The 27,377-nt window shown below is 39.9% G+C and overlaps 3 protein-coding genes across 4 annotated transcripts; 1 reads left to right on the top strand and 2 right to left on the bottom strand.

Moving 5' to 3' along the window:
• Positions 1-569: 569 nt before the first annotated feature.
• Positions 570-14,268, top strand: LOC142379335 (perforin-1-like). 2 transcript variants are annotated; one of them, XM_075464478.1, is made up of 3 exons: positions 570-659; positions 11,855-12,390; positions 12,516-14,268. In XM_075464478.1, the coding sequence occupies exons 2-3, from the start codon at positions 11,855-11,857 to the stop codon at positions 13,687-13,689; spliced, it is 1,710 nt and encodes a 569-aa protein (XP_075320593.1). In that variant the 5' UTR covers positions 570-659; the 3' UTR covers positions 13,690-14,268. The 2 variants fall into 2 exon arrangements, with proteins under 2 accessions (XP_075320593.1, XP_075320592.1); XM_075464477.1 differs by lacking the exon at positions 570-659 and adding an exon at positions 11,647-11,704.
• On the bottom strand, positions 2,984-5,104 carry LOC142379334 (perforin-1-like). Its single transcript, XM_075464476.1, has 3 exons — positions 5,078-5,104; positions 4,432-4,955; positions 2,984-4,308 (listed from the first exon to the last, which is right to left on the bottom strand). Exons 2-3 carry the CDS (start codon positions 4,953-4,955, stop codon positions 3,135-3,137), a joined length of 1,698 nt encoding a protein of 565 aa, XP_075320591.1. The 5' UTR covers positions 5,078-5,104; the 3' UTR covers positions 2,984-3,134.
• Positions 14,269-24,753: 10,485 nt separating the features above from the next.
• LOC142379333 (perforin-1-like) lies at positions 24,754-27,017 on the bottom strand. Its single transcript, XM_075464475.1, has 3 exons — positions 26,997-27,017; positions 26,280-26,815; positions 24,754-26,097 (listed from the first exon to the last, which is right to left on the bottom strand). The coding sequence occupies exons 1-3, from the start codon at positions 27,003-27,005 to the stop codon at positions 24,930-24,932; spliced, it is 1,713 nt and encodes a 570-aa protein (XP_075320590.1). The 5' UTR covers positions 27,006-27,017; the 3' UTR covers positions 24,754-24,929.
• Between the last annotated feature and the right edge of the window lie 360 nt (positions 27,018-27,377).

Here is a 27,377-nt window from a genome sequence, read left to right as displayed (position 1 = left end):
TAAGCTAACGCTGTAATCAGTGCAAATAAGCATCATACAAATCCATTGGAAACAGTGGTTTATTTCATGTGTTCCACATTGTTTTTACCATAAGTTGTTCTGTTTGCAGACGGTGGGAAGCTCTGCGGGTAGAACTGAGCAAACCAGCCAATACTTGGCCCGATCACTGTACCCCTATTGTTGGTGTGCCCATGGGAATTCTCTTGGAGGACAGGTGCAAATTCTTGTATGTTGTTCATGTTTGTGTTTTTTGTGCATGTGTGTGTACTTGCATGCTTATGTAGTCATGCAGGGGTGTAGCAACCTCTAAAAGGCCTTTCCACTTCGTCTTGGTTCCATGGGAACCTGTGTGCAGCTAATCCTCCTTTTGGTTGGAGAGGGCTTCTCCAAACAAATCATCCAGTTCTAAGACCCACTGCTCCTCAAGTGGGCTCCTGGCTCTCTTTGCCAAGTCCCACCATAAAAAACAAAAAGAGAAAAAAAACCTCTTTTTTTCATATGCTACACATAAAACAGCTACCTACCGTGAGGCAAATCCCTCAATTCTGTCTCTTTTCTTTTAAGAGCAAGGGAAGGAGAAAGGAATGGGGTGTGGATAAGCCAGACCAGCAGGAGACTGTCAACTTGAAGGACTAAGATGACCTGGTTTAGAAGTAAGGGTGAGTCTGAATAATGCCCGCTCATGAAGGGGTCATTGTTTGATAGCAGGCTTGAGAAAAGTGCGGATAAAGGCATGGATCTCTATTCTTTGATGTGGGTCCATCTGTTTTCTTCCATTATACATCACACAGTGTATGCAGTGTACAGTATAAAAATCTTTGTGTCTATTTACAGCCTTAGACACAGACTCGTATCCTCTGCAGCAGCCATTATTTTCATATGAGGACACATTTGGAAGCATCACTGTGTCGCAGTAAGAACCAGCAAGCACTCACAGCATTAAGCTGTAATCATCACCATCTATTTATAGTCATTTCTATATTTCTAATACCAGTTGATTAACTGGTAGTTTCCCCTAAATTTTCCAAGCTATTATTTTAAAGTTTATACAGATTAAAGTACTATTGGTCCAGGCAAAAGAAAAAGAAACTTTCCCAGAAACGCGATGAAGCGATGATTTAAAAGATGTAAAGTTTTAGAAATCCATCCTTTTTTGCTCAAACTGAATGAAATATAACTAAACGTGTGCATGTGTCCTTGAAGCCCCATTTCCACTTATTGTTCCTATAACTTCTTTAATTTAAGGAACAATATTTGAATATTTTTCAATAATCATTAACACTGTAAACCTGACAGTGAAGAGTGTATCATTCTGAAATGGTGAGCTAGATCTTGCTCCGCATTCAGAAACACTGAAAAAGGGAAACAATTAAGAGGCAAGTAAAAAAGTAATAAATCGTGTTCGTTCAGTCAAAACTGGACTTTTGAAATGCATGTAAAGATGTTGGTTTGGTGGCGTAGTGGGTTGTGCAGGCACCCCATGTACAGAGGCTACAGTCCTCACTGCAGTCGGCCCCGGTTTGAGTGTCGCATCGGGCGGCCTTTGCTGCATGTCGTTCTCTTTGTCCAACTGTCCTATCCAATAAAGGCATAAAAAGCCCAAAAAATAATAACAAACAAACTAACAAAAAAAAACCGAAATTGTACCAAATTCAGTTCAAACCACTCAAAGCCGGACAAACACAACCAGATAAGGTGGTTGGGGATCAAATGCTCAACTAAACTCAACTGGGCCTTGATGCTCTAAACGTGCTCCAAAGTTCCACCTTTTTGCATGAACACTAAAGTCTGAGAGTATAATTATACAGCTGAATTTCCAATAAAGCTGCTCTCATTCACATGTTTTCTTTGATTTCTTTTGTCGGATGACTAAACAGGTCAGTGGTTATAACTGAAAATCAGCCCGTAAACGTAAAGCATCTTCAGACTCCCAAAGAGAAAGTCAGAAGCTGCAGAATGTCTTGAATGTTTTCTCAAACAGTCCGCAGCATTGTGGCGCTGCACATATTCCGGTCAGTAACTTGATCCCATCTCATGCATTTCCTCTCATGGCTCTGTGTGCATGCTGTGTTTACCAGCATGTGTTTACATCGTGATTGGTGCACGTCTGATCTGTGTACATGGCGCATATGTAATAAACCATGTCTGCATACATCTGATCGCAAGCAGATGCTCTCTGCGCATGTGGAGACACGTCTCAGAACCAGGTGCAAACAATCTCTGTCTTTATTTAGAAATGTAATAGACACAAACTAAAATGCACCTGTTAATCGCCTCATTGCACAGATAACTCTGTGAGTGCTGTGGGTGAGTAAATCATTTGAAAACATTTGTATAAGCTCAGCAAATGTCCAACTACGAATGTTTTGGATTGTGGACTAAAATGAGAACTGCTTACTGAACTGGTAATAAGTGCTTGAAGTGAACAGGCCGTGGCTGCTGGCGTCCTGTTTGTCATCATAGTCTCTTATATTCTAACATGTTTTATATTTAACTAAATGCATTCACACATTTTTGGTTACTCCACCCTGAAGATCATTCAAATGAGTCGATTTTTGAAATAGGCAACAAAAAAGGAGAAGAAAGCTCTGAAAAGGCCATTTATTTATTCTTTCTAAGAGAAGCATTTGAAGAAACACATTAATATTGTTTCTACTAATAATTAATAATAATTAATATGTGTTTGTCATCATATTTGGTATGTTTTTACCTTTTTTTTTTTAAATCTCCTTAAAACATACTAGTTTCTCAGATTTGTCATGCAGATGACACCAAGATAATCACTTTTTTGGGGAAATTGATTCTGTATAAAATCATTCAAGGCCAGTTATCAGTGGCTAAGTCAGTTCTTATCATGAGATACATTACTGGTGGTAATAGCGGGGCAGTGAGTGTATGCATCCTTTTGCAATCATGTGCTTAATTAAGACTTGAATCACATTTTACGTGTTGAAAATAAATCACACAGAGACAAGTGTGCCTTTGCTGGTTCTTTATCATTAGAGTTTCAAGCAAACAAGATTTAAAGACAGAAGCACAAAAGTGTTTTTCTTGAAATTATTTGCCAATGAATTTCAGCAGTTTCATAGATGCGATGCAACTTTAAGGCAAAGCAAAAGCAACTAAGCATTTAATCACAGAAACATTTCATGGTATTTTAGCTTTCTTGCTCGCTGACTTTCCACGAGAACCCAGTTTTTGTCTCGGAGGACCGCGGTCAGAGTGGAACTCGGAGGGGTGGGTACGTAATCTTGACACCGCTGCCCACCGAGGCTCGGAGCACACATCACCTCATAGGAAAAGAAGAAGGTGCCATGAGCGAACATGCAGCTGTCTGTCACATTTCCACTATGAGGAACAAATGAACACCGGCCAAGCAGGTCACTGTTCCAGTAGGTGTCCTCATCATAAACAGAGAAAGTAAGCTTGGTCTTACTGCTCAAATCTATGGGTCCAAACTCGAATGTCTCTGACCACTTAGGGTTGTCGTTGTTCGGTATAATGGCAGTGCGCCTTATCTGGTCACCATATTTAACCTCCACTGAACCATCAGTTTTTGTCCACCTGTCACCATACAGGCCCTCTGCACGCAGCCCAAACACCTTCAATGTAGCCAGACCTTTCCCAGCAGGGCAGCAGTTTGACTTGAGATTCTGGTTACCGTTACAGACGCAAGCACAAGGATCTCTTTTGTTCGACCGGTGGCCAACCTGACAGGTCTCTGTGCAAATTTTCCGCAACGCTTTTCTCTCGATATATTTCTCCACCTCTAGTTTCAGTCCTGCTCTGGCACGGTGACCGGTCGGCAGGATGGTGTGCAGGGCCTTCAGGCTGTACTGGACCACATCGGGAGTGGTCCTCAGAGACTGCAGCCAGGTTTTATACAGTGAGGGGTCAGATTGGCCCTGAAAGAGGATGTCAGCTCCATTGACGTTTCCACCAATGACCACTGTGTTGCGCTCATTGAACATGCTGTTGAAACTTGGGATGGAGAGATTTGTTGCCTTCTCCTTACAGTATTGCATCAGTGCCTTGATGCTATCAGGATGTGCAAAGCGAGCTGAGGCTTCGACCGTCAAACAGTCGTTGATGTCCGTCGCCGACAGGCCGTTCATGGTCGCCTCGCAGGTCTTGACAGCAGTGATGGCCTTCGTCACCCCTCCCAGAATCACTTGTTTGGTATAATGTGTACCATACGTGTCAACCAAAGTGCGATATGATACCTGTGTTTCATTTGAGTAGGAAGGAAGGGAATTCACCGCTGATTGAAATTCACGACTCAGCGGAGGTTTTGCTGTCAGTCTGTAGCTGTGGAAAAACAAAGAACACATACTTAAGTTGGTGTGGCTACAACAATAATTTAGTTGAAATATAATTAAGAAGAGTCAGCATTTACCCATTTTTAGCTAAAATATGTGTCCAAATACTCACCGGTAGAGGTTACAGGACACAGAATGGCGGAAGAAGGTGTAGCGGTCTTTCTCGGCCTTTTTCCTGACAAAGGCCCATTCTTTGGATTCGGAACCTCCATAAATGACACTGGGGTCTACGGATAAATTGAGGCCAGTTTTCCAGTCACTGGACACAGCTGATGTGGACTCATTGGCCAAACTTTCAGCAGAATGATAGACTACACTGTCGACCTTTAAACTGCACTGGGGGAGGATTCTCCAGTCCACCACGGCAGCTGGGACTTTCTGCTTTTTTCCTTTCGCGTAGTTGTTGACGTACAGCCGACAAGTTCCATCTCCAAGCTTCCACGATTCGGTGTCGATGACAGCGGCGCCTTTCCTCTCCATCGTGACGATGTCAAAGCCCTCTCCTCCCAGGTTGTAACCCGGGACAAAGTGAGCCTTCTTGCACTCTTTTGGTGTACCGATGAAGCTCACACTGGATGGAAGACACGGAGGACTCCACGCCCAGCACAGGAGCAGAAGTTGCCAGAGCTTTGCCATCTGTATGGGAAAATATGATGTGACAGGAGGTCATAAAACCTGACATCAAACAATGCAGAACATAAATGTAGCGTTGGATCACCATAGAGGAGATAATCAAATACAAACCAGCACTACTTTACCTTCAATGTTGGTTCAGTAAGGACCGAGCTCACTCACTAAGTCAGTAAACCTGACTTATATTGTAATATTATGGCCCTGGAGGAGGAGCCTTCACTTGCATTTCACACATTTTTGCTGACCTCCCACCATCAGGGTGTTTTCTGTGACATGTTCCAGTTGTTTTTAGGCAGAAAAAAAACAACATTTAAAGAATATTAAGAAGCTATTACCTTCCACCACAGGGGGATTTTCTTTAGAATCAAAACTGATGCACGTTTACTCCATAAAAGCCCCAATTTCTGCACCTTTAACCCATAATGTCTCTACCAAACAGAAGAGTGGGACATTGAAGGTTTAAGTTATATCCAGTCAAGTAAAAAACCTGCTCATGTCTATAATAATATTATTTTAAATAAAGTATCTCATTGCCTATAAGGATATAAAGCAGTCTTGAAGGTCAACAGAAACTAGGAATAAAATCTGTTTTAAAGACTGTATACATAAAAGTAGCACAAATTAAACAATTTGATATAAAAAAAAAATACATTAATGGTCATATAATTACCATCATGTTTGACATGACACTGAAGGCTATTTAAGTTTTAAAAAGCAAAATTTCGCCTTCTTCACATCTTTGTAACTTCTACGAGTTTTATCAGTAAAAACAGGGGTGTCCACTGCTTGTGTGAAATGTGCATTTTTAAGACATGTAACTGCTTTTAGGTCCAAAAACCACAAAGTCCTGGTCTAAAACAAGATCTAAAGCATAGACATCAAGTTGAAGCCGTATCTATCAGTGCCTTTTCGTTCAGTGGGTTCTTGCTCTGTCTTTGTGTCACGTGTTGATGGAGATTCTCGGGATTCTTTGTGTTTTGGCTTCTTAGACTTTGGAGGGATTATTTTAACAAATTAAGATGATCTCACTGAGGTGATCCTAATCCAGACATGATCATTTTGATCCCCTCTGGCAGCATCAGGGCTCTAATATTAAACTCTGTAAAGATTTTAACCCTTTGTGACTAATAAGGTTACCATCACAACAATGCTAATTATAACATGATGACTGAAGCGAACCTCTTTAAAGTTGTTTTTCTTCTTTTATTAAACGAAAATAATTACGTGATTGGAGTCTCATCTACAGCATACAACGAGGAGCCTGTCTGTGATTTCTGTCCGGTGAGCGAAGCTAACCACTGCTCAGAAGAATTATTAAGATTAAGAGGCTTTTAATGTCATGTAGATACATGCAAACACACAAAATTACTCCTCCGCATTGAACCCATCCAGGTTGGCACCTGTTGAACATGCACATGCACAGGGTGATGGAGACGGATGCCATACACTGGAGCGGTAGGCAGCCATTCACAGGGCCCGGGGAGCATGGGGTATGGTGCCTTGCTCAAGGGCACCTCGGCCGCTGCCACCCCTTGCCAGCTGTCAGTTCACCAATCTTTTTGGTGAGAGTGGAAAACGAACCGCCACTGAGCCACAGCCGCCCCAGGGGTTGTTATAGAGAAAAGAGTAGTCAGACTCACCTTTTCAGCCTCTTATGGGGAATTTATAAACAGGTTGAGCAAAGAAAAAAACACGCACATCCGTCTCAAAAAAAGTTATGGGTGCAGGACTAGCAAAGTAACATGAAAACTGAAAATAAAGTCCGCACACCAATCTCCCGTTTCTCAATTTAATGTGACGTTTCGGGCAGCCTGCCCTTCCTCAGACATTACAAACACATAAAAAACCACTGTTTAAATACCCATGATCCCATAGGTGGTTCAACCCCCACCCAGGTGATCCCCATTGATGTTAATCACCTGGGAAAAGTGACGTGTGCAACATAAAACCACATAGTGAATGTCCAATATTTACAATATATGCAATATGTACAATGAAATATGAAAAATGAAAACTGGTCAGAGAAAAAGTACAAGGAAGTATGACCATCAGAGAAGAGCTCCAGATCGTGTCTAATCATTAACATTGCCCAAATGATGGGAATAGACAATAGCAAAGTCCCAGTTCTAGGAGACATTGAATAAATATACAGATAAAAATACAGAGCATCCCACATTACAACATGACAAAAAACAAAAAACATTACAAAAAAGGTCTCAAGTCAAATTCTTCGTTCAGTCCCTTTGGGGACAGCGTGTCCAACGTATAGATCCAGTACGCCTCTCTTTTTAGCAAAAGAGGACATTCACTATGTGGTTTTATGTTGCACACGTCACTTTTCCCAGGTGATTAACATCAATGGGGATCACCTGGGTGGGGGTTGAACCACCTATGGGATCATGGGTATTTAAACAGTGGTTTTTTATGTGTTTGTAATGTCTGAGGAAGGGCAGGCTGCCCGAAACGTCACATTAAATTGAGAAACGGGAGATTGGTGTGCGGAATTTATAAACAGGAACAACATAGAAACATGCTATATTTACAGCCAGCATACAAAGAATTCCCGACAACGATGGCTTGTGAGATCCTCTTATCCTTCCTGATAACATTCTGTGCGTACCTCCACTTCTTGCTCCCGACAGTTGTTTACTTTGTCACGACAGTGCAACACAGTCCACGGTCTGGCCCAATGCACGGAGTCACGGGTTGAGAAACTGTCTGGTGCACTATAAGAATTAGCAGCGCAGCATTGCTCAAACCACTTGACGTTTGAAGTTGTTTTCCGGCTCCAGTGCCAGAATTCCTTCCTTGATTCTCTAAACCAGAATATTAACTACTCATAAGTATTCAACTAAACCCCATTTAAAAACAGTAGATATGGGGTGGTCAGTGGCATAGTGGATACAGCAGACGCCCCATGTACAGAGGCTTTGAATCCCACATCGGACGGCCCTTTGCTGCGTGTTATTCCCCCTCTCTCTGCCCCCTGCTTCCTGTCTCTCTCCACTGTCCTATACAATAAAGGCATAAAAAGTCCCCCAAAAAAACAAAAAACAGTAGATATATATAAATCCCTTTAACTACATGTTGATATCTACAGTCAGCCTCACAGAGCAACTAGTATGGCAAATATTTAATTCAGCTGACAGGAAGTCTGTGTTACAAACTCTAGAAGATGGAATTTACTAACTAGTAGATGGTGGTATACAATCCAGATAACGTATTACAAATCCATCTGATGGCTTTATGAGGTTTCTTTGAGCTTTTTATTTATTTTTTTGATCATATTCTTATTTTGGAGCCTAAAGTGAGAATATCTGAAACTTTCCATTGTGAATAAACACCTTTTACTTATATTTGGTACCTGATTTTGTGAGAAAAAATTTGTATTTACCATCCAAAAATGCACGGCTTACTGTAAAACTTCCTCTATATTAGATTGGATTTACTTTGGTAACAGCATTTCAACATATAAGCATAACCTGTCATCAGTTTGCTGGCCCAAAATCAGTGTGGGATGACTGAGAATAAAAGGGTCTTCATCAGGTTCTGTGGAAGCTTACTGCATGCTTACTGCATGGGTTGTACCGGTGACCTTTCAGAGGTATCAAGGTGTACCACCCAAAATTACAGCTCTATACAAGCTGCAGATGCTGCAGCATCTAGCACCCCACCAGAAAATAAAAAATGTCTGTGTTTAAACTTGGAAAAAGTGAGATGTCACACCAGAGTTTCTCGCTTCGCCCTCACGAGTTCCCTGAAACTCTGGTTAATGAGCACAGGGTGTGACACTGTTGATGAATTAATAGAGATGTGATGCGGATGCTCCATAAACTTGTTGCATAATGTGAGAAGAAAAACACGAATATCATACGTATAAATAGGTGTTCTCTTTTTCGGCTATTAAGTTCTGCGTCAACAACCAGTTTTGTGTCCTCGTGACCCCACTGCTGTTCCTCTTTGGTCGTTCACACACCCCAATCGGAGGCGATTAAGTCCAGCATCAGTGTGTGCTTTCACACATCAAGCCAGTGTTGCAATGTCAGCTTTGTGACCGCAATTTCACTGGTTACGGTGGAACTATATGTGATGCTGGCTCTTCCTTATCCACGCTGCTGTTTTGCCTCTGTTGCTTCCCTTTTCAGAGGCATGTGAGCAGCTTCGACCCCCCCTAATCGGCCTCTGTACTATCCTCAGATTGAAAGTCATAAATTGTAAAAAGGTCTAAAGTTTCAAAAAGCACTAAACTCTAAATAATGTTTTATGTCATTGCCTTTGGATTTGACTTCATTTAAAGTGTTTCCTGTTCTGTTTAAGTCCTCAGTCCCTCACCTTGTTTTCTGCTCTCTCGTCGCCACGGTTGATTATATTGCGTCACCATCTCGTAAAGAAAAACTGAATTTTACCCATGAAACTTACTAGGTTGCATTTAAGCTTTTATGAAGCTCCTAAAAAATAGAAACAAACAATGCAGCCATTGTTTGTTTTTGTGCAGTGTGTCTTTTCTCATCTGTCAGCTGAAGTTTTTGAAGTTGAGCGGATTGACACGAGGGAATTGATGTAGCTATCCGTCACCTATTTATAACGCAGACAGCAGGTGTGCTGTTACGGAGAGGCAAAGTGATTGGTCGGGAGCCTCAGAGGACTGTTTGTGCCTGTGTAAATACGTACACGCTCATGGAACATATAGTATCTTTCTGTCTTAGAAAAACATGAATGCACACAAATACGCACGGACTGACATGTAGTAATTAAACCTTTGGTGAGTGTAGGCACCTACATGTGTGGCCAGATATTTATGTGCTCGACTGCTTAAAAGTTCGGGCAGTTACGCATCCGAAGCTTGAAGCCGGCACCTGCACAGATGTGCAAACCCTCCTGTCCATTCAGGCAACTCCTGTTTCCAAAACTCCCAGATTAACAGAGCTACGCTTCTCACAAATGATTATTAATACTCTGTGAATTATTACCAGATGCTGTAGGGTCCAAACACAAATGAATGGAGATGTGCATGACATTAAAGGGTTAAAACTGAAAGTTAAAAATCTAAATTAGAAGGGTCCAGTTGAATGAATGAAATGACCCTGAGTATCTAAAGAGCGGCCACGATAAGAGCAGCTAGAATTCTAAATACTAAGGAAAGCAGCTTCAATGCTTCCTTCATAATCTCTTTTAGCTTGGTGCATCTTTTATGTAAGAAAGGAAATACCTCTATCCCACAGTTCCTTGTGGCTGCAACTTTCAAAATTATGTTACTCGGTTATTTTCATCCTGAAAAGGACAATATGAAGTATTCTTTTGAATATTCAAGCAGATCCAAGTTCTCAAAATCAACCCATTATCTACTCAGCTCTGGCAGGACAAAAAAACCTCCACACTCGCCCTTCTTTGGGGGCTGTATCCCCTCTTTTCCAGCTCGGGTCCTCTACCAGAGGCCTGGGAGCTTGAGGGTTCTTTGCAGTATTTTGGCTGTTCCCGAGATCTGTTGGAACCGCTCTCTCTGTTTGTGGTTCACGGCCCCGAGCGCTAATTGTTTAAGATGGTGTCCTGTGGCAAAGTGATGCAGTGGTTAACACTGTGGTCTTACAGCAGGAATACTCCAGCTGTGTGTGGAGTTTGACTGTTATCCCAGAGCCTGTGCAGACTTTCTCTGTGTCTGAAAAGGCATGTATGTTAGTTTAATCGACCATTTTAAGTTGTCTCTCTATGCTAAACCTATGATTAACTACCAACCTGTATAGGATGTACCACGGTACAGGCTAAAAGTGCATATCAAGAAAGAATGGATGCTTCTGCTCTATCTACAGCAGATGAACAGGATCTGAAAGTGATGTCCTTAAGAAAGAGGAAAAAATCCAGCAAAGACCTGACACAGGAGCTGAGAGATGCATCTGGACCTTCAGCTGATCCATCTGCTGTTGGCCCAAGCCTCATCAGAAATGGGCTCCATGGAAGGGTGGCTGTCAGGAAGCCGTTCTTAAGGAAGGGAAACAGGGAGAAAAGGCTGAGCTGTGCCAAAGGACACAAGAAGTGGGCTGAAAATCAGTGGCAGCAGGTCTGATGGAGGGATGAATCCTCCCCAGAGCCCGGAGCTCAACATTATTGAAGCAGTGTGGGATCATCTTGGCAGAGAACGGAACAAAAGGCAGCCCACATCCAAAGACGAGCTTTGGGATGTCCTTCAAGAAGCCTGGAGAACTATTCCTGAAGACTCCTTAAAGAAAGGACAGAAAGCTCGTCTGAGAGGGTTCAGGCTGTGTTGGAGGATAAAGGTGTTGACTTGAACTTTGTTATTTGTTGCGTAATAAACTGTATTTCCATTCATATTTGCACGTTTCATTACATCAAATAACCCAATTCCTGTTTTCCAGGAAATATACAGAAATAAGGGCCGGATCAATAATTTTGCGCAGTAGTTTTTGTAGTTAAAGAAATATAAAGAGCATTCATCATAATTTTGTAAAAGCACATAAACATTTAACATCCATCATGTGTTACTGAGTGTTGCTTCCTGTTTTTATTCTTCATCTTCACAAGTTACTGTCAACACCCTGTGTGTCCATAAGCGACACAACTTTAGTGTTGTAGCACATGCAGGGTGTGGAGTGTTTAAAAAACACGAGTAAAGCTTAAAAAAAAACTTGTGAGAATCTAAAATATGAGATGAGCAATCAAAACTCCTCCTCCTGGACATCAGTATTTCAGGCTGGACTTTGTGAACCACTGATTAGAGTTTGCTGTTGACATTCAAGGTAATGATGCCGTGAAACTGATGAGCAATCTCTCGTGTTCTAATGCAGCTTTTAGCTGTTTCAGGCCTATAAACTTGTACTGAATTTTGAATTTTTACTCATGATTTATGTGCCATTTTTCTTCTGTCATGTTGGCTTTGTTTCCTACAGATGGCGAGGTTCTGGCAACTCCTGCTCCTGTGCTGGGCGTGGAGTCCTGTGTGTCTTTCATCCAGTGTGAGCTTCATCGGTACGCCACAAGAGTGCAAGCAGGCTCGCTTTGTTCCCGGTTACAACCTGGGAGGAGAGGGCTTTGACATCGTCACAATGGAGAGGAAAGGTGCCTATATCATCGACACCGAAACATGGAAGCTTGGAAATGGCACCTGCAGAATGTACAGAAATAGCTACATGGGAAGTGAAAAGCAGAAGGTCCCAGCTGCCGTGGTGGACTGGAGAATCCTCCCCCAGTGCAGTTTAATCCTCTCCAGTACACTCTATGACTCTGCCGAAACTCTCGTCAATGGTTCCACATCATCTGTGTCCAACGACTGGAAAATTGGTCTTGACTTCCCTGTAAACCCTTCAGTCACCGTTGGGGTTGGTTTTGGAGGTTCTCACTCCAAAATGGCTCAATTTGGAATGCAAATGTCCAAACAAGACCGCTACACCTTTACTCATCATTCTGTACAATGCACCTACTATAGGTGAGTATGTGGACAAACATTTGTCCTCTTTTAAAATCCAGTTCTAATTGTTTTAAACTGCTCAGCAGTCCTGTAACGTCTTAATGAAATAACACCGACTGATATTACTTCATGTGTTCCCGCAGCTACAGACTGATTGCAAAACCTCGACTGAGTCAAGAGTTTGAATCAGCTGTGAACTCTCTTCCTTCTTATTCATACAATACCAAGCATGAGTATCGCAGTATGATTGGCTCATACGGTACACATTACATCACACAAGTGTTCCTAGGGGGTGAAATGATGGCTGTCACTTCGATCAAGACCTGCATGGCGACCATGAGTGGACTGTCTGCGACAGAAGTCAGAGATTGTCTTTCTGTTGAGGCCTCAGCAAGCTTTGCAAAGACAGCCAGCATCAAGGCCATGTATCAACGCTGTAAGGAAAAAAGTAGAAGGTTGACCTTTGGTCAGAGTTTCAGCAGTGCATTTAATGAGCGCAGAACAGAGGTCATTGGTGGAAAAATGAACGAAGTTGATATCCTCTTTCGAGGGCAATCGGACCCCTCAGTCTATAGAAACTGGTTGAAGTCTCTGCAAACTATACCTGGTGTGGTCCGATACAACTTAAAGCCCCTGCATACCATTCTTCCTGTTAATCATCGTGCCAGAGCAGGACTGAAGAAAGAGATAGAGCAGTACATCGTCAACAATGCAGTGTTGAAAAAATGCTCAGAATCCTGTCAGGTTGGCCACAGATCGAACAAAAGAGATCCTTGTGCTTGTGTCTGCAACAGTAACCAGAATCTCAAGTCAAACTGCTGCCCTGCTGGGAAAGGTCTGGCTACATTGAAGGTGTTTGGGCTGCGTGCAAAGGGCCTGTATGGTGACAGGTGTACTCAAACTGATGGTTCAGTGGAGGTTAAATATGGTGACCAGATAAGGCGCACTGCCATTATACCGAACAACGACAACCCTAGATGGTGGGAAACATTTGAATTTGGACCAATCAATTTAAACATGAGAGACAGACTCACGATTACTGTTTATGATCAGGACAATTATTGGAACAGTGATCTGCTTGGCAAGTGCTATGTTGTTCCGCATAAAGGAAGATGGAGCGTGACCTGCACGTTTGATTATGGCACCTTCTTCTTTTCCTATGAAGTGAAATGCGCACCAAGTCTGGGAGGTGACCGGTGTCAGGAGTACATTCCCTCCCCCATGAGTTCCTCTCTGGCCAAGGTTTTCTACACCAGAAATGGCGTCCTGGTTGGAGACACTGGTGAGCAACATACTGAACCAGTCAGTTTGTTGTGATTTGGTGCCACATAAGTAAAACTGATGTAACTGAACTGGAAGATGTGAAACACTGATTCAGGTTTCTTTAATTTCAAGATGTTTTTCATTTTTATTTCACAGTTAATCACATGCAACATTTATTTCTTTGTGTCTTAGTTTCTCAAATTTGATTACAATAATGTTTGTAAAACTTGTATGATCCAGTGTCTGTCAGTAAAGCATCAACAGCTACCAAATCCGTGTCTGTCTATTTGTTATTTATGAACATATAAGTGTTTAACAAAATGTTTTAGCTAAAGCTCAAGAATGATTTGATATATGAATTAATGCAGGGTGTATATGAGGTCTTGTTGATTACTATTACAAAGAATTAGTGGTGATTATTTTGCACTTATTTGACAGACAATCAGGTAAAAGTAAAGGTAAATTCATACATAATTACATTTACAATCAAGATGGCCACATAGATTCATATTTATGCATTTGACCAAGAACAAAACTTGCTAATATAATTTTTAGCTTCATTATAAAGTGTTTTTTAATTAGTAATACTTGTATTTCATATGCACGTACAGAACAGGTCACCCAAACATTTTAGGAAGACGTATTCACATGTGAGAGAAGTCACATGACTTTCCTCAGCTCTTCTCTTGCTGTACAGAGAACATCGTGTGTCAGCTGATCGAATAAACTATACCCTCAACTCTATCCTCTAATGTTTATTTACATTCCAGGGGTCAAAGTCATTTACCTAAAATAACTTGTTGTTGTTGTTGTTGTCTAGAGATTATTTTTTTCCTGGAATGTAAATAAAACTGCCTCTCATTGAACTTTAAACTTCAGAGAAAAAGCAACTATAGATTAGTGAAGTGTGAAGTTTCAGGTTTTATTTCAGGCCGGAAAGTTTAAAAAAAGGTTCTCTTCATCCTTAAATTCATATATTAAGCTTATTTTGATAAGAATAAACAACAAGTAAACAAAATAGTATGAACCAAAAACTAGGGATGGGAATTGTTAAGAATTTAGCAATTCCGATTCCATTATGGATATCGCTTATCGATTCGATTCTCTTATCGATTCTCATCCACTTATATAGTACAAATGACTTTGGTTGCAGTAACACTTTAATTTCAAGTGTGCACCAACATTTTATCTATTTTCGTCTTATTTTACTTTTCTCTGCCTCGATGAAAAGGGGAGCTACAGGTATGCGGGAGCCTGCCTCTGAGCCTGTCTCACTCCTGCAGTCCTCCTCAACTAAATGTTAATATCAGATGGAAATTATTCATACAGTATGTCGCTAACATTATTCAGTCAACAGGACCTGTTGTGAATTTCCATTATTTATGGTGTTTTCTTTGCTTTCTTGATTTTCATGTGGTGCTAGTTTAGTCTGTTATTCATTTCTCATTGCCAGATAGTCTCCCTTTGTTTGCTTTTGTGTACTCCATGTCTTCGTTGGTCTGCTAAGCATATTTAATTGGAAACATTGTTCCCCTCCTCTTTGTGATAACCAGTATTCACACAACCAATTTAACCTTTTAAGGCATTTCGTGTGTATTGGTCTCTTGTTCCTGTTTATTCTGGGGTTTTCAGGTGTAATAGCACTCGGTCTCATAAGAAAATACACACACACTGATGCACAATCAGTGTTTGTTTTACTGTTTTGATGCCAAAACTAATAGCAGTATGTAGGTCAGGTGGACCTGGAAACTCTGGAAACTCTGGAAACTCTGGAAACTCTGGAAACGACCCATGTGACTATCTACACTATCTTGTCAGTGTTATCACACAACTACGGGTGGTTGTTTCAAGGAAAAGTGGGGACTTTTTGGAATATGGTGACATGTATAAGTTCCACCATTAGAAGCAGATTTTCACTTCTTCCGAACACGTTAAGCTGTGCAGTGTTTGAGTGGAGCATCACATATTTGTCTTGCTGCTGAAGTGTTTGTGCAGAGTCTCACACTTACTCTGACTCTATCTAAATCTTTTTTTTTTTTTTAATTGCTCGAAACACACTAATATGGGGAAATGTGTTGTTTTTAATCCAGATCTTCAGCAGGATGTTTCCCATCAGTTCTAACTCTGCTAATAGGTTGACAAATTTGAGCAAAACTTCATTATGTTGCATAGGGATGCACCGATCCGATATTTGTATCGGTACCGATATTGAAGAAAATTCTAGATTGGGTATCGGTGACAATGGGCCAATCCATATCGGCTGAACTTTTTTTTTTCCCATAACCTGTCCAGCATTATGGTAGCAGAATTGTAATCTGAATACCGTTTATGCCAAAGACATTTGCTTTGCCAAGGGGTTTCTTAAGCTTTAGAAGCTTGAGAAATCTGCTTGAGCAGGTCACTGACACTGAGTGTCAGTATGTTTGTGACTTAAGCCTCAACACAGCAAAATCTTTAAATATTCTCTTACTGGATTGGCATTCATCCAACGGCCTTCTGCCCCCTCTAGTGGTAAAAAAAACTTGACAGGTTGGGACTACCTCTGATTTATTTTTAGTTTTTTTTTTAGTTTTTACCAAGCTAGAGTAGCTATTGTTTTGTTCAGATGCTTTTGTAATGGATGTTTAATTCCCATTTGCATTAAACTTTATAAAGAGTTGACAGGCCTTTATTTTGAAAGTCTACCAACCAAGCTAATGAAGCTTTTGTTTTTTTCTCAATTTCAGCTCCTTTATTATTTAATATTTATTTTGTTTTACATTGGATTTTGAATCCCTATTTACACTTAGACTGAACCAGTTACACTTGTTATATTTTTATGGTTCAGGTTGTTTTACTGGTGCACAATTATTAAATAAATAAGTAATTCAGTACATTTATATCTGTAGCAGACCACCTTTTGGTTTTGTGAAATGCTGTTACTCATTTCGTCCACTAGAGGGCAGCTTATGTTGGTTATATGAGTTAAATCTTAAAAACATTTATGTTTATGTTTTCTTCATTTTCTGTACAGTTCTCACGTTGGTCTCGCATTGATACAAGGATTTCATGAAGTTAATTACGGAGCTTGCATGAGAAATAAAACATTGTGAAAACCATCAGTTTGGGTCCACCATCTTTCGAAGGGTATGCTACATATCTGTTTATTTGTTTTTTTTTAAATAGGAAAGAAAGTCTGATGTTGCCTTGCACAAAAGAATGATCCTAGTCTTTTCCACACAATGAAACTTACTGTTTGTTACTATAATTCTGCACTGTTTTTCTGTATCGGTATGGGATTTGTATCGGCCGATACTAAACCTAAAATATCAGTATTGGAGGTGAAAAAAGCGGATTGGTGCATCCCTAATGTTGCAGGGTATCATTGGGTTTGTGCTTGTTTGGTATTAATCCACCTTTACATGCATTACTTTCATTGTGGCAAACATTTTATCATTAGTGACTTTCAAAGGACTTTCAAAGTAACTATCTTACTACCTGCACCTTAATTTGCTTATGCTGCCTTATGTTTGTCAGTGAAATAAAATGAAAATATGAAGTAAAGCATAAGAGAGAGAAAAACAACAGTTCAAAACAACAGTAAAACATTTCACTGGCTGAGTTTTTCTCACTGAATTAAGGAATCTCAGACCGAGCCAGACACTTTAGTAGAAAGTTGACAGTTAATTAAAACATATTCCAAACTTCCAAAAGTTAAGCAAAAATATTCAAAGCAGTTTGTCACATAAAGGATGTGTTTTTATTCTGTGGGGATTTGAGCCTGTTTATGTATATACATCATGTCTGTAATGACGTTATGGGAATAACACACAAGAAACCACTAAGTAGCATCAAATCAAATCAATTGTGAATACTGACTCGTCAACAGTAAATTAATAACTGAAGATCGTAAAGGTGGCATTAGTCCATCCCACAGATTTCAAGTTTGTAAAATGAAGTAATCTGAAATCACCATCTTCTTTTTAACACAAATGGAAACACTGTTAGTGCGTCTCTTTGTACTTAAAACATGCAGACTATTGCAACACCTTGCTCTTATAGGTAAATACCATCTCCTCTCAGCCAAACCTGGCAACCTGGCTGCTATTACGGTGCACATCATGGTTGCCACTACCTCATTAACAATAGCAAAAGTCAGTATTAAAGGAGAAATATTCCCTGAACTCATCACTAACATATGGCAAACAAAACTGAACTGTTGTCAGTTTTACCCCTTACATTTAGAAATACTTTAGTGACAAACACATCCAGCTGGAATAATTTTCTCACTGCGCTGGATGTCCACAGGATGGAGCTATTGACTTGTACAAGATTTTTTTTTATTTGAAGTGTACTCTGTAAACATCCTATATGTAAGTACAGTATCATTTGGTAACATCATTCAGGACATAATAAAACTCATCTGGCCCTTATCAGGTCTTTAAAACTCGGTAAATACAACATTTGATGAACAGCTGCAATGTAGCTGATGACACTGTATAATTATTCATTTATAAAAGCTTAGTAAAACTGCAGGAGCACTGTGTGACAACATTATTCCTACAGCTATTTTAGGTGGCCAAGTCATTCTGAAATATTATGAAAGATTATTTTACAAGTGAAAAACATTCAAGACAGTTGCCAATCTTTCCAGGAATGAATGTCACAGAGAGTTCACTTCAAGGTCAGAGAAACTGCGAAAAACCCTAGAGCTACATCTCAGACTCTACAGGCCTCAGTCATGGATGTATCATAAGTGGATACGGCCCGCTGTGACTGGTGTGCAGTTGGTGAGAGGTTGAGGTAGCTTGTGGCTGTAAAAAGATGGTTGTTGTGGTGTGAGGAGCAGATCTATATAGGGAGTATAGGGAATTACTCACTGAGTCTGGTCCTTTATTTATTTATTTATTTTTTCGTTAGCACAAGTTTCTTGTGTTTACCTTGAATAGGGATGGCTCAGGTAATCCTGAAACATCCCCCATAGTTAAGCTGCTATAGGCCTAGACTGCTGGGGGGCCTCATCTGTCACACCTTTCCTCACTTTACTCTCTTTATGTATATGTGATATTATTGTGGTCATTAACTCGTGTTTCCCTGTTCCAACAGATATCCTTTGAATGGTGTTACAGTGCCGCCGCCGCCGCGGCCCCCTCCCCCCCCCCTTTCTGTCTTCTCAAACCCCAGCTGGTGGAGGCGGATGGCCACCCTTCCTGAGTCTGGTTCTGCCAGAGGTTTCTTCCTGTTAAAAGGGAGTCGTTTCTCTCCACAGTCGCCTCAGGCACGCTCAGGCCGGGAGATTGGACCGAAAAACAAAAAGTTTTCAGTGCAATCTGTTGGTTTTCTTAGCTAGGAAATTGTTTTTGAATTGGCTCTATATGAACGAATTGGATTATTTTATGAATTATGATTATTATTAATTAATTGAATTCCAATTGGCTTGAATTGGACTTACTATCTAAGTGCCTTGAGATGACATTTGTTGTATTTGGCGCTATATAAATAAAAATGAATTGAAAATGAATTGAATTGAATACGGCGCCGCCTCTCAGCCGGCGAGTAGCCCCTGACTGCAGACCGCAGATCGGGGCGGAGCTCAACGTTGAATGGGCGGAGCTGAACAACACATTGAACCGCAGAAGAAGAATGTGTGGAGGAGAAGAAGTAGATTGGTGAAGAGTATTGCAGTTTGCAAAATGGAATGTGCAAAATGGGATTAATGTGCTACTTTGCAATATTTGTGACAGACAAGGAAGGAAGTAACATTTTTTTCATTTTAAAATATGCTATGCTCTCTGTGATGATACACTGTGTTCTTATTTAATAGCTTACACCACGGAGAAGACTGAGAAACTCAGCGCTAACTTTCAACAGCATGTGGTAACTTCCGGTTTTCAAAATAAACGAAAGCTGTCAATTTTTTATTTAAAAAAAAAGAGAGATGTGTGTCTCATAAAACAAGTTTAGTACTATGCTCCTACACTCGTTTTTTTTTTTTTTATATATAAATATTAGCATTTTAGCACAATAGCTTCCACCTATTGGGTAAAAATGAGCATAAATCAAATTTTGACAGTCCTCCTCATGTTAGCAAACAGTTACCTGTTCTTCATCCATGCTCTTCAGCATCCGTGACATGACATGAATCAAAATTTGTTTTTGAAAAATTATTTAATATTTGTGGTCTTGTGGATTTCTAATTATTACTTTTATGTGTATTCTTTCCCCCTCTGATGTGTAGAGACACATTAGTATTCTGTTAGATGGTGACAAACCAACGGTGACAAAAAGCACCAACAGTGGACTATTTCACTGTCCCTTCTGCAGATACAAGGCTGCAAAACCAACAATGGACAACCACATAAAACACCATTCCTCAGTGAAATGCAGAGGTGCATCACACATATTACACATTTTAGTTATCAGTATTTTTTTCATAGGTATGAATCTTTTTCCTTTTATTACTGTCATGTCCAGGGAATCCAGTCATGTTAAGTTTTTGTTTTGTGTATGTTTTCTTGTGGATTCCTATTTTATTTTTAAATGTATCTCTCCTCTTGTTTCAGGTGACTTGCCCCTTCCTCTTGTGTTCCCCTGCTGGTCTAATTGTCTTCCCTGCCCTGATTGTTTCCACCTGTTCCCCACCTCCTTAAACGCATATATGCATTCTGCATTCCCCTTTTTTTTGTGCCAGTTTGTCTTCTCCAGAGAAAGCAGGCATGTCCAAACTATTCCACAAAGGACCATGTGGCTGCAGGTAGTGATGTTACCTCCAACACCGAAGCTTCGAAGCATGCTGCAACCTCACTGGAGAAATTGTCTAGAAAAAAAAAGAAACCTTTTGAGCCCTTCTACTGTGCAAAAACTACTTTTCTTGAATAAAAACACCTGAAGTAACTTAAGCACCCTCTTTATTACACCAAGCACACTCCCAAAGAAAATATGAATGAAAAACCAAAAATTTTCACATTGTTTTTAAATTATTATTGTTTCATGGGTAAATTACTCAGAATCTTTAATGAGGTACTAAACACACATATGTACAACACATTTACATAAGTGTTATTATAGTGTTATTATATACAGAAGAGATGCATCACATTCGCTTCATATGGTGCAACAATCGCTACTGCTAGTAGATGTAACCCAAGGGAATTGAATGAAGCTTCGGGTAGTGAACCACTTTATGACACAATGGTTCAAAAAAATTCAATGCTTCAAAAAGCCTCATTTTGCCATCACTAGCTGCAGGTTTTCGTCCCAAACAAGCAACAGTACACCAGACTTGACTCAGATTATCAGCTGATCTCAGTCTGCAGATAGTTGATTGGTATAATATATATAATTATAATAGTTTAATATATAATTATCTATCAAATAATTACAATTGTTTTATATATATATATATATATATATATATATATATATGATTATCTATCTAATATATATTATTATAATTGTTTCATATATATAGTTATAATTGTTTCCTTATTTTGGGCAACTCGGTGCTGCTTGCTGTTTGTGAATGTGCTGCATGGTCTCCGCCACCAGATGGCGCCTGCAAAGGAGTCAACGTTGAGCTCCGCCCCGATCTGCGGTTTGCAGTCAGGAGCCGATTTTTCCCAATCGTGGTTAGAGTCCTGCACTGGAGCCCTAGGCCCGAGGGGCCCGACAGCCCGAGGGCCGGGCTTCGGGCCGACGACCGTATAATTACCTCAGTTACTGGCCGGGCTCGGGCACTTTTATTTTTCAATTTAATTATAAAAAATAAAAAATAAAAATAAAAATTCAATTGAATTATTAAAAAAAAAAAAAAAAACTGCTAATTAAAGAACTGTGTTGTGTTTAAATGAAAACAATTGAACGCAGCAGCAGCTGCTGTGCCCCGCGCCAGCACCTCCCTTATGCACGGACTCACACAGTCCTCCGACATGCCTTAAACACAGATGAGCTGGCTGAAGTAGTCCCAGTAGCAACAACAAAGCAAGGCTGCTCAATTTCTCCATTGATAAAATAAATTCACAACTCTACAACATAAAAATTCATGTAGAATATAGCACATACTTTGTTGTCTACAGTAGTAGATCAACCCTCATCTTACTTTGAAGCTCCCAGATCAAGGAAGTGACGTTGACGCAGCTTTAGCAGCAGAGAAGCTATTAGGCTTGTGTTGATAATAATAAACTCCTGGACTATGTACAAACTTCCAAATGCATCGTTTTGTGAGTACAGACCATATTTGTACTACTGTAGAAGTTTGGTGTCATGGCATGTGATTTTAGTGTGGTAATTTTGGAGATACTGCCAGGTTCCATTAGCGCTTGTATTAAGCTATTCGGGATAACTCAGTAACTCAGCTGATGTTCAGCCAATATCGGAAAAACTTCGGGTGGGCTACTTGGCTGGATGTCACGGTTCAAATGACCCTAGGGTGAATCTACTCCGAGCCGTGGTGAGAGCGCACGATTGCGTGATGTCTCCCCAGATGGTCTGTGTCTACGAGTTCTCAAGCTGCTGATCGAAACATGAACCCCTATTTTAACCTGCTCTTTTATGTCCATTTTGATCTGTCAGAAACCGTTTGCTTATTCACAGAAAAATAGAATGCTGTTTTTTTCTAACTGCACAGCGCTATCCCATTTTCAGAGCGGCAGATTGAATTTACGAACGCACTCAATGAATATAGCGTTCTATCGTTAAAACATTGTTATGGGAGGTTAAAAAAAAAAATAAAAAAAAGTCGGGTCGGGTTCGGGCCTGAGAATTCTGAAAACCTGTCGGACCGGGCCGGGCTGGGGCTCCACCCCCTCGGGCCAGGGCCGGGCTCGGGGTGACTACTGCGCATGCTCTATGGGCCGCATAATGCGGAAGTAAACCCGGAAGTCAGAGACTTTTTTTTTTTAAACTTTATTTAAACAAGGTAAACACAAACAAGAAAATACAAACAAGTAAGGCAATTACAACAATATAACTTGTAGATAACATAGTAGAGGCATAGTATTTCGAAGAGGGATTAAGGTATTGTTGATAAGAAAAATAAATAAAGAAATAAAATTTACAGCAAGGGGATTCGTATATTAGGATTGACATACATTGGTGGGCAATTCAATAAAAAATTCCGTCAGGACTTTGTATGATTCAATACATTTCAGAGATTTTAAATATAATTGAAATTCAGATAAAAAGATGTTAAAGACTGGGGATGATCTTAGCACTCTTTGTTTATGAATAAAAAATTTTGCCAAACAAAAAATTAGGTTACAACAGAGTTCTATAGTTTTGTTTTCCAATAACACTCCAAAAGTTACCATATCTCTAGAAATAGATTCAGGAAGTGTAATTTTTGATTTGATCTATTTTTCTAAGCAATTCCAAAATGTTTTGGTTTGGTTGCATTCATAAAAGATATCGTCTATCGTTTCTACATCACTCTCACAGAATGAGCATTTATTGTCATCAATATTAAAGCGATTTCTTAGTAGTTCTTTTGAGGGATAAATTGCATTTAAAATTTTAAAGTGTGTTTCTTTAGCTTTGGGTTGTATGGGGAGTTTTAAATAAAGAGTTCTTAACCTTTCAATAGATTTTTTCCCAAATTTGCAAAGAATGTTATTTTTATTTATTTTCCCAGGGAATAAAGTTTCGTTTAGACAGCTTCTAATTGTGTGATTATTGAATTTTGGGTCAGTGAATGATATTCCATTAATAGACAGATGGGGTAATTGTGGGGATATGGGATGATATGTCGGAAGTCAGAGACTTTTTCGGCGTATGCGCCAGGCGAGCAACTCCCTAGCATTTAAACAAAAAAATATTTTGTAATTTTAATGTCAACAATAAAAGTCGAGACCTAGATGATGCCTTTAAAAAGAAGACATTTTCTCTTTATATGAAATATCCAATTCCTCCTAAGGTAAAATAAACCCACTTCCAAATTATATCTGATATATACCCCGTTGGAGATTTTCTACATAGAAGATTTAAGTTCGATTCTGATCCATGTGTCTTCTGCTCCTCTGAAATAGAAACTACGGATCATCTTTTTTACAGCTGTCAACATGTTAATGTTTTCTGGTCTGATATTCATAGTTGGGTCTCACTTGAAATTTCTAATATACCTTTTTTCACATCTAAGGACATTCTTTATTTCATGGACAATCTGGACTCTGATATCTCTGATGTCATTAATCTTGTGATCATTTTGAGTAAATATTTTATTCATACACGTAAATGGAAAGCTACTGTTCCGCTGTTTACTGTCTTTCTAAACTACTTTGTTCAATATTTTAAATCACTTAAATATGCCTCTAATCCAAGCAAGAAAACAACTGTGATCTATCAAAGCATTGCTAAATCCTTGCTGTTTTAGATATGATGCTCAGCCACGTTTGTTCTTATTGTACTTTTTTTAACTTTCTTTTTCACTTCACCTTCAGTGTTTTTGTAACACTGTCAAGATTACTTCCCTGACTTGTTTTTGTATACTATTGGAAATGGAAATAAGCCTTAGGGCTTTTTTGTGTTATCCCTGACTATTTATTTCTTTTAATGTATGGTTCAGTTGCTGTACCATGTTTTACAAAATAATAGTCAAATAAATTCAATAAATTCAATTCAATTCAAGAGTTCTAATAAAGTTTGTTTAAATAAAAAATGAAAAAAGCCAGGCGAGCAACTCCATTGAAATCAACGGCGGCCATTTTGCAGCCCTGTATCCAGATAATATAATACATCCATGCCCTCAGTGAGCATTTAGATAGAATAAATCTCTGAGGGTGGTCATTAAAGGGGATAAATGTTTCTTTTCATAGAAATTGTTTTAACTAGTTTGATACCTGAAAGAATGGTGTGCTCTCCCCTTAAAGGTTTGAAGAAACGTTTATGCTGTTATGATTATACTATGTATATGACAGCTGATGCTTCACTATTTCTCAATTATCTTCTGGTGAATCTATTGTATCTTATTTTAAAATGATACTGCATAACTTTAAGTGTATATATTAGTTATTTTTTGTGATCTGGCTGTGTTAAATATCCATATACAATGTATTTAAATTCTTACTGTATCTTATAATAAATATGGAATAAAGTAAGACATGTATATCTTGCTTTTGACACAAAGAATCAAACACCTGTTGTCTTTGCTGATGCTTTATTGCGAAATTTTGCACATAAATGGAAAGAAACATGGAAAGTGGGTTATCAGAAACACGTTAAGATTAAATTTAAGAAGAAATAAAGACAATATTACTTCTGAACACAAAAGTCTTGATAAAAGAATGCTATAAGCTACCATGAAAATCATTCAACAAATCATCTCACAACAGGCCTGAACGTGAATCACCGGCTGTCTTAATCGACTCCCTGGCCAAGACACCATTTCTGGTGTAGAAAACTTTGGCCAAAGAGGGACTCATGGGGGAGGGAATGTAGTCCTGACACTGAACACCTCCCAGACTTGGTGCACAATTCACTTCATAGGAAAAGAAGAAGGTGCCATAAGTAAACATGCAGCTGTCTCTCACTTTCCCACTATGTAGATCAAACTCACATTGACCAAGCAGATCACTGTTCCAGTAGGTATCCTCATCATAAACGGTAAATGTGAGTTTGTTTTTCATGTTGATGACTATAGGTCCAAATTCAAATGTTTCTGGCCACTTAGGGTTGTCGTTGTCACTGACTATAATTGTGCGCTTTATCTGGTCACCATATTTAACCTCCACTGAACCATCAGTTTTAGTCCACCTGTCACCATACAGGCCCTCTGCACGCAGCCCAAACACCTTCAATGTAGCCAGACCTTTCCCAGCAGGGCAGCAGTTTGACTTTAGATTCTGGTTACTGTTGCAGACGCAAGCACAAGGATCTCTTTTGTTCGATCTGTGGCCAACCTGACAGGATTCTGAGCATTTTTTCAACACTGCATTTTTCAAGATGTACTGCTCTATCTCTTCCTTCAGTCCTGCTCTGGCACGATGATTATCAGGAAGAATGATGTGCAGGGGCCTTAAGTTGTACTGAATCACAGCAGGTATGCTTTGCAGTGAGATGAGCCATGTGGTGTAACTATCTGATTGGCTAAGAAAGAGCGAGTCTCCATCAATCATCCCACCAATTACTTCTGTTTCACGCTCATTAAATGCACTGCTGAAACTTTGTCCATATTCCAGTTTCTTTGTCTTAGCCTGACAGTGTTTAGTCATGGCCTCAACACTGGCAACGCCTGCAAAGTTAGCAGAAGCCTCAACTGACAAACAATCACTAACATCTGTTGCTGTCAGTCCACTCATTGCTGCTTGGCAGGTCTTGATAGAAGTCACTGCTTTTATTTCCCCCCCTAGAGACACCTGTGTGATGTAATGCGTACCATAAGTGTCAATCACATTGCGATATGGTGACCTGTTTGCAGAGGAGTAAGGAGGGAGCGAGTCCACGGCCGATACAAAGTCATGACTCAGCGGAGGTATTGCTGTCACTCTGTACCTGTGGAATAAAGAAAGCATAAAAAAATGTCACATTTCATCAAAGTCCAACTCTCGATGCTTTTTAGGGGAAACTGATGCCATTATGGTCAGATATCAAAACACTTTATAAAAGGAATGTCTCATCTAACTGAACAGATAGACTCAGAAGTTAATGACAGTGAGATCTGTCCGCACACTCACCCATAGAAGGTACAACTAACAGAATGGCGAGTAAAGGTGTAGCGGTCTTGTTTGGATTTCTTCATGCCAAATTCGGATGCTCGGGAGTGTGAACCTCCTAAGCCAACCCCAAAGGTGACTGTGGGGTCTACATGGAGCTTAAGACCAAATTTCCAGTCGTTGGACACAGATGATGTGGAACCATTGACGAGAGTTTCGACCGAGTTGTAAACTGTGCTGGAAACCTTCATGCTGCATTTGGGGAGGGTTCTCCAGTCCAGCACAGAAACTGGAACCTTCTGGATCTCTCCGTTCATGTAGCTGTTTCTGTACATTCTGCAGGTGCCGTTTGCCATCTTCCATGTTTCAGTGTCGATGATGTAGGCACCTTTCCCTTTCATTGTGACGATGTCGAAGCCCTCTCCTCCCAGGTTGTAACCTGGGACGAAGTGAGCTTTCTCGCAGTCTTGTGGCGAACCGATGAAGCTCACACTGGATGAAAGACACAGAGGACTCCGCGTCCAGCACAGGAGCAGGACTTGCCAGAACCTCGCCATCTGTATGAAAAAGGGGATTGGGGAGAGGGGATAAAACAGAATGGGCAAATGGAAATTTCACAATGACTATTTTCAGATATAATTCCCCTATACTGTATAATAATTCAGCGTGTAGAAACATTTAAGACAGAATGTTACTAAAATGTAAATTTTCTGTCAGAAGAGATCTTTGGTGTCTTACCTTGACCATGGATGTCAAACTCTGCTCAACTGTTTCAAATGTCTGGTCTATCTTATAGTATCAATGTAGAGGTGGAGTCTCTTGACGATTGCACTGTCGATGCACCTCTCACATTTTTTATTGTTAGCCCCATTGAACCACAGAAAGTCAACACAGTCATTTACTTGTTTCACACGTTAGTATGTGGCTTTCTTAAAGCTGTTATTTAGTGGTGCAGTTTTCACACATTAAGCAGATGGAAATATCACAAATATCTACACTGACTTAATATGTTTATGGCCTTGTTGATTTCTTAGAAATAAAAAGATTAAAATTCAGTTTTTCACACGAACTGTAGGTATTTAGGCCCTAAACTGTGAGTGAATGCAGCTGAGGGAAGAA

The sequence above is a fragment of the Odontesthes bonariensis genome, chromosome 4 (assembly GCF_027942865.1).
Source record: "Odontesthes bonariensis isolate fOdoBon6 chromosome 4, fOdoBon6.hap1, whole genome shotgun sequence".
Lineage (NCBI taxonomy): Eukaryota > Metazoa > Chordata > Actinopteri > Atheriniformes > Atherinopsidae > Odontesthes > Odontesthes bonariensis.
Note: the sequence above shows the minus strand (reverse complement) of the source record. Positions and strands in the feature narration are given on the sequence as shown.

Bases quoted from the DNA above. Each gene is read 5' to 3' on its own strand.
- LOC142379334 (XM_075464476.1), bottom strand. From the start codon at position 4,955: ATGGCAAAGCTCTGGCAACTTCTGCTCCTGTGCTGGGCGTGGAGTCCT. The intron at 4,309-4,431 runs GTGAGTATTTGG...GTTTTTCCACAG, and splicing joins GTGTCCTGTAACCTCTACCG to CTACAGACTGACAGCAAAAC.
- LOC142379335 (XM_075464478.1), top strand. From the start codon at position 11,855: ATGGCGAGGTTCTGGCAACTCCTGCTCCTGTGCTGGGCGTGGAGTCCT. The intron at 12,391-12,515 runs GTGAGTATGTGG...GTGTTCCCGCAG, and splicing joins GTACAATGCACCTACTATAG to CTACAGACTGATTGCAAAAC.
- LOC142379333 (XM_075464475.1), bottom strand. The intron at 26,098-26,279 runs GTGAGTGTGCGG...TTTATTCCACAG, and splicing joins GTTAGTTGTACCTTCTATGG to GTACAGAGTGACAGCAATAC.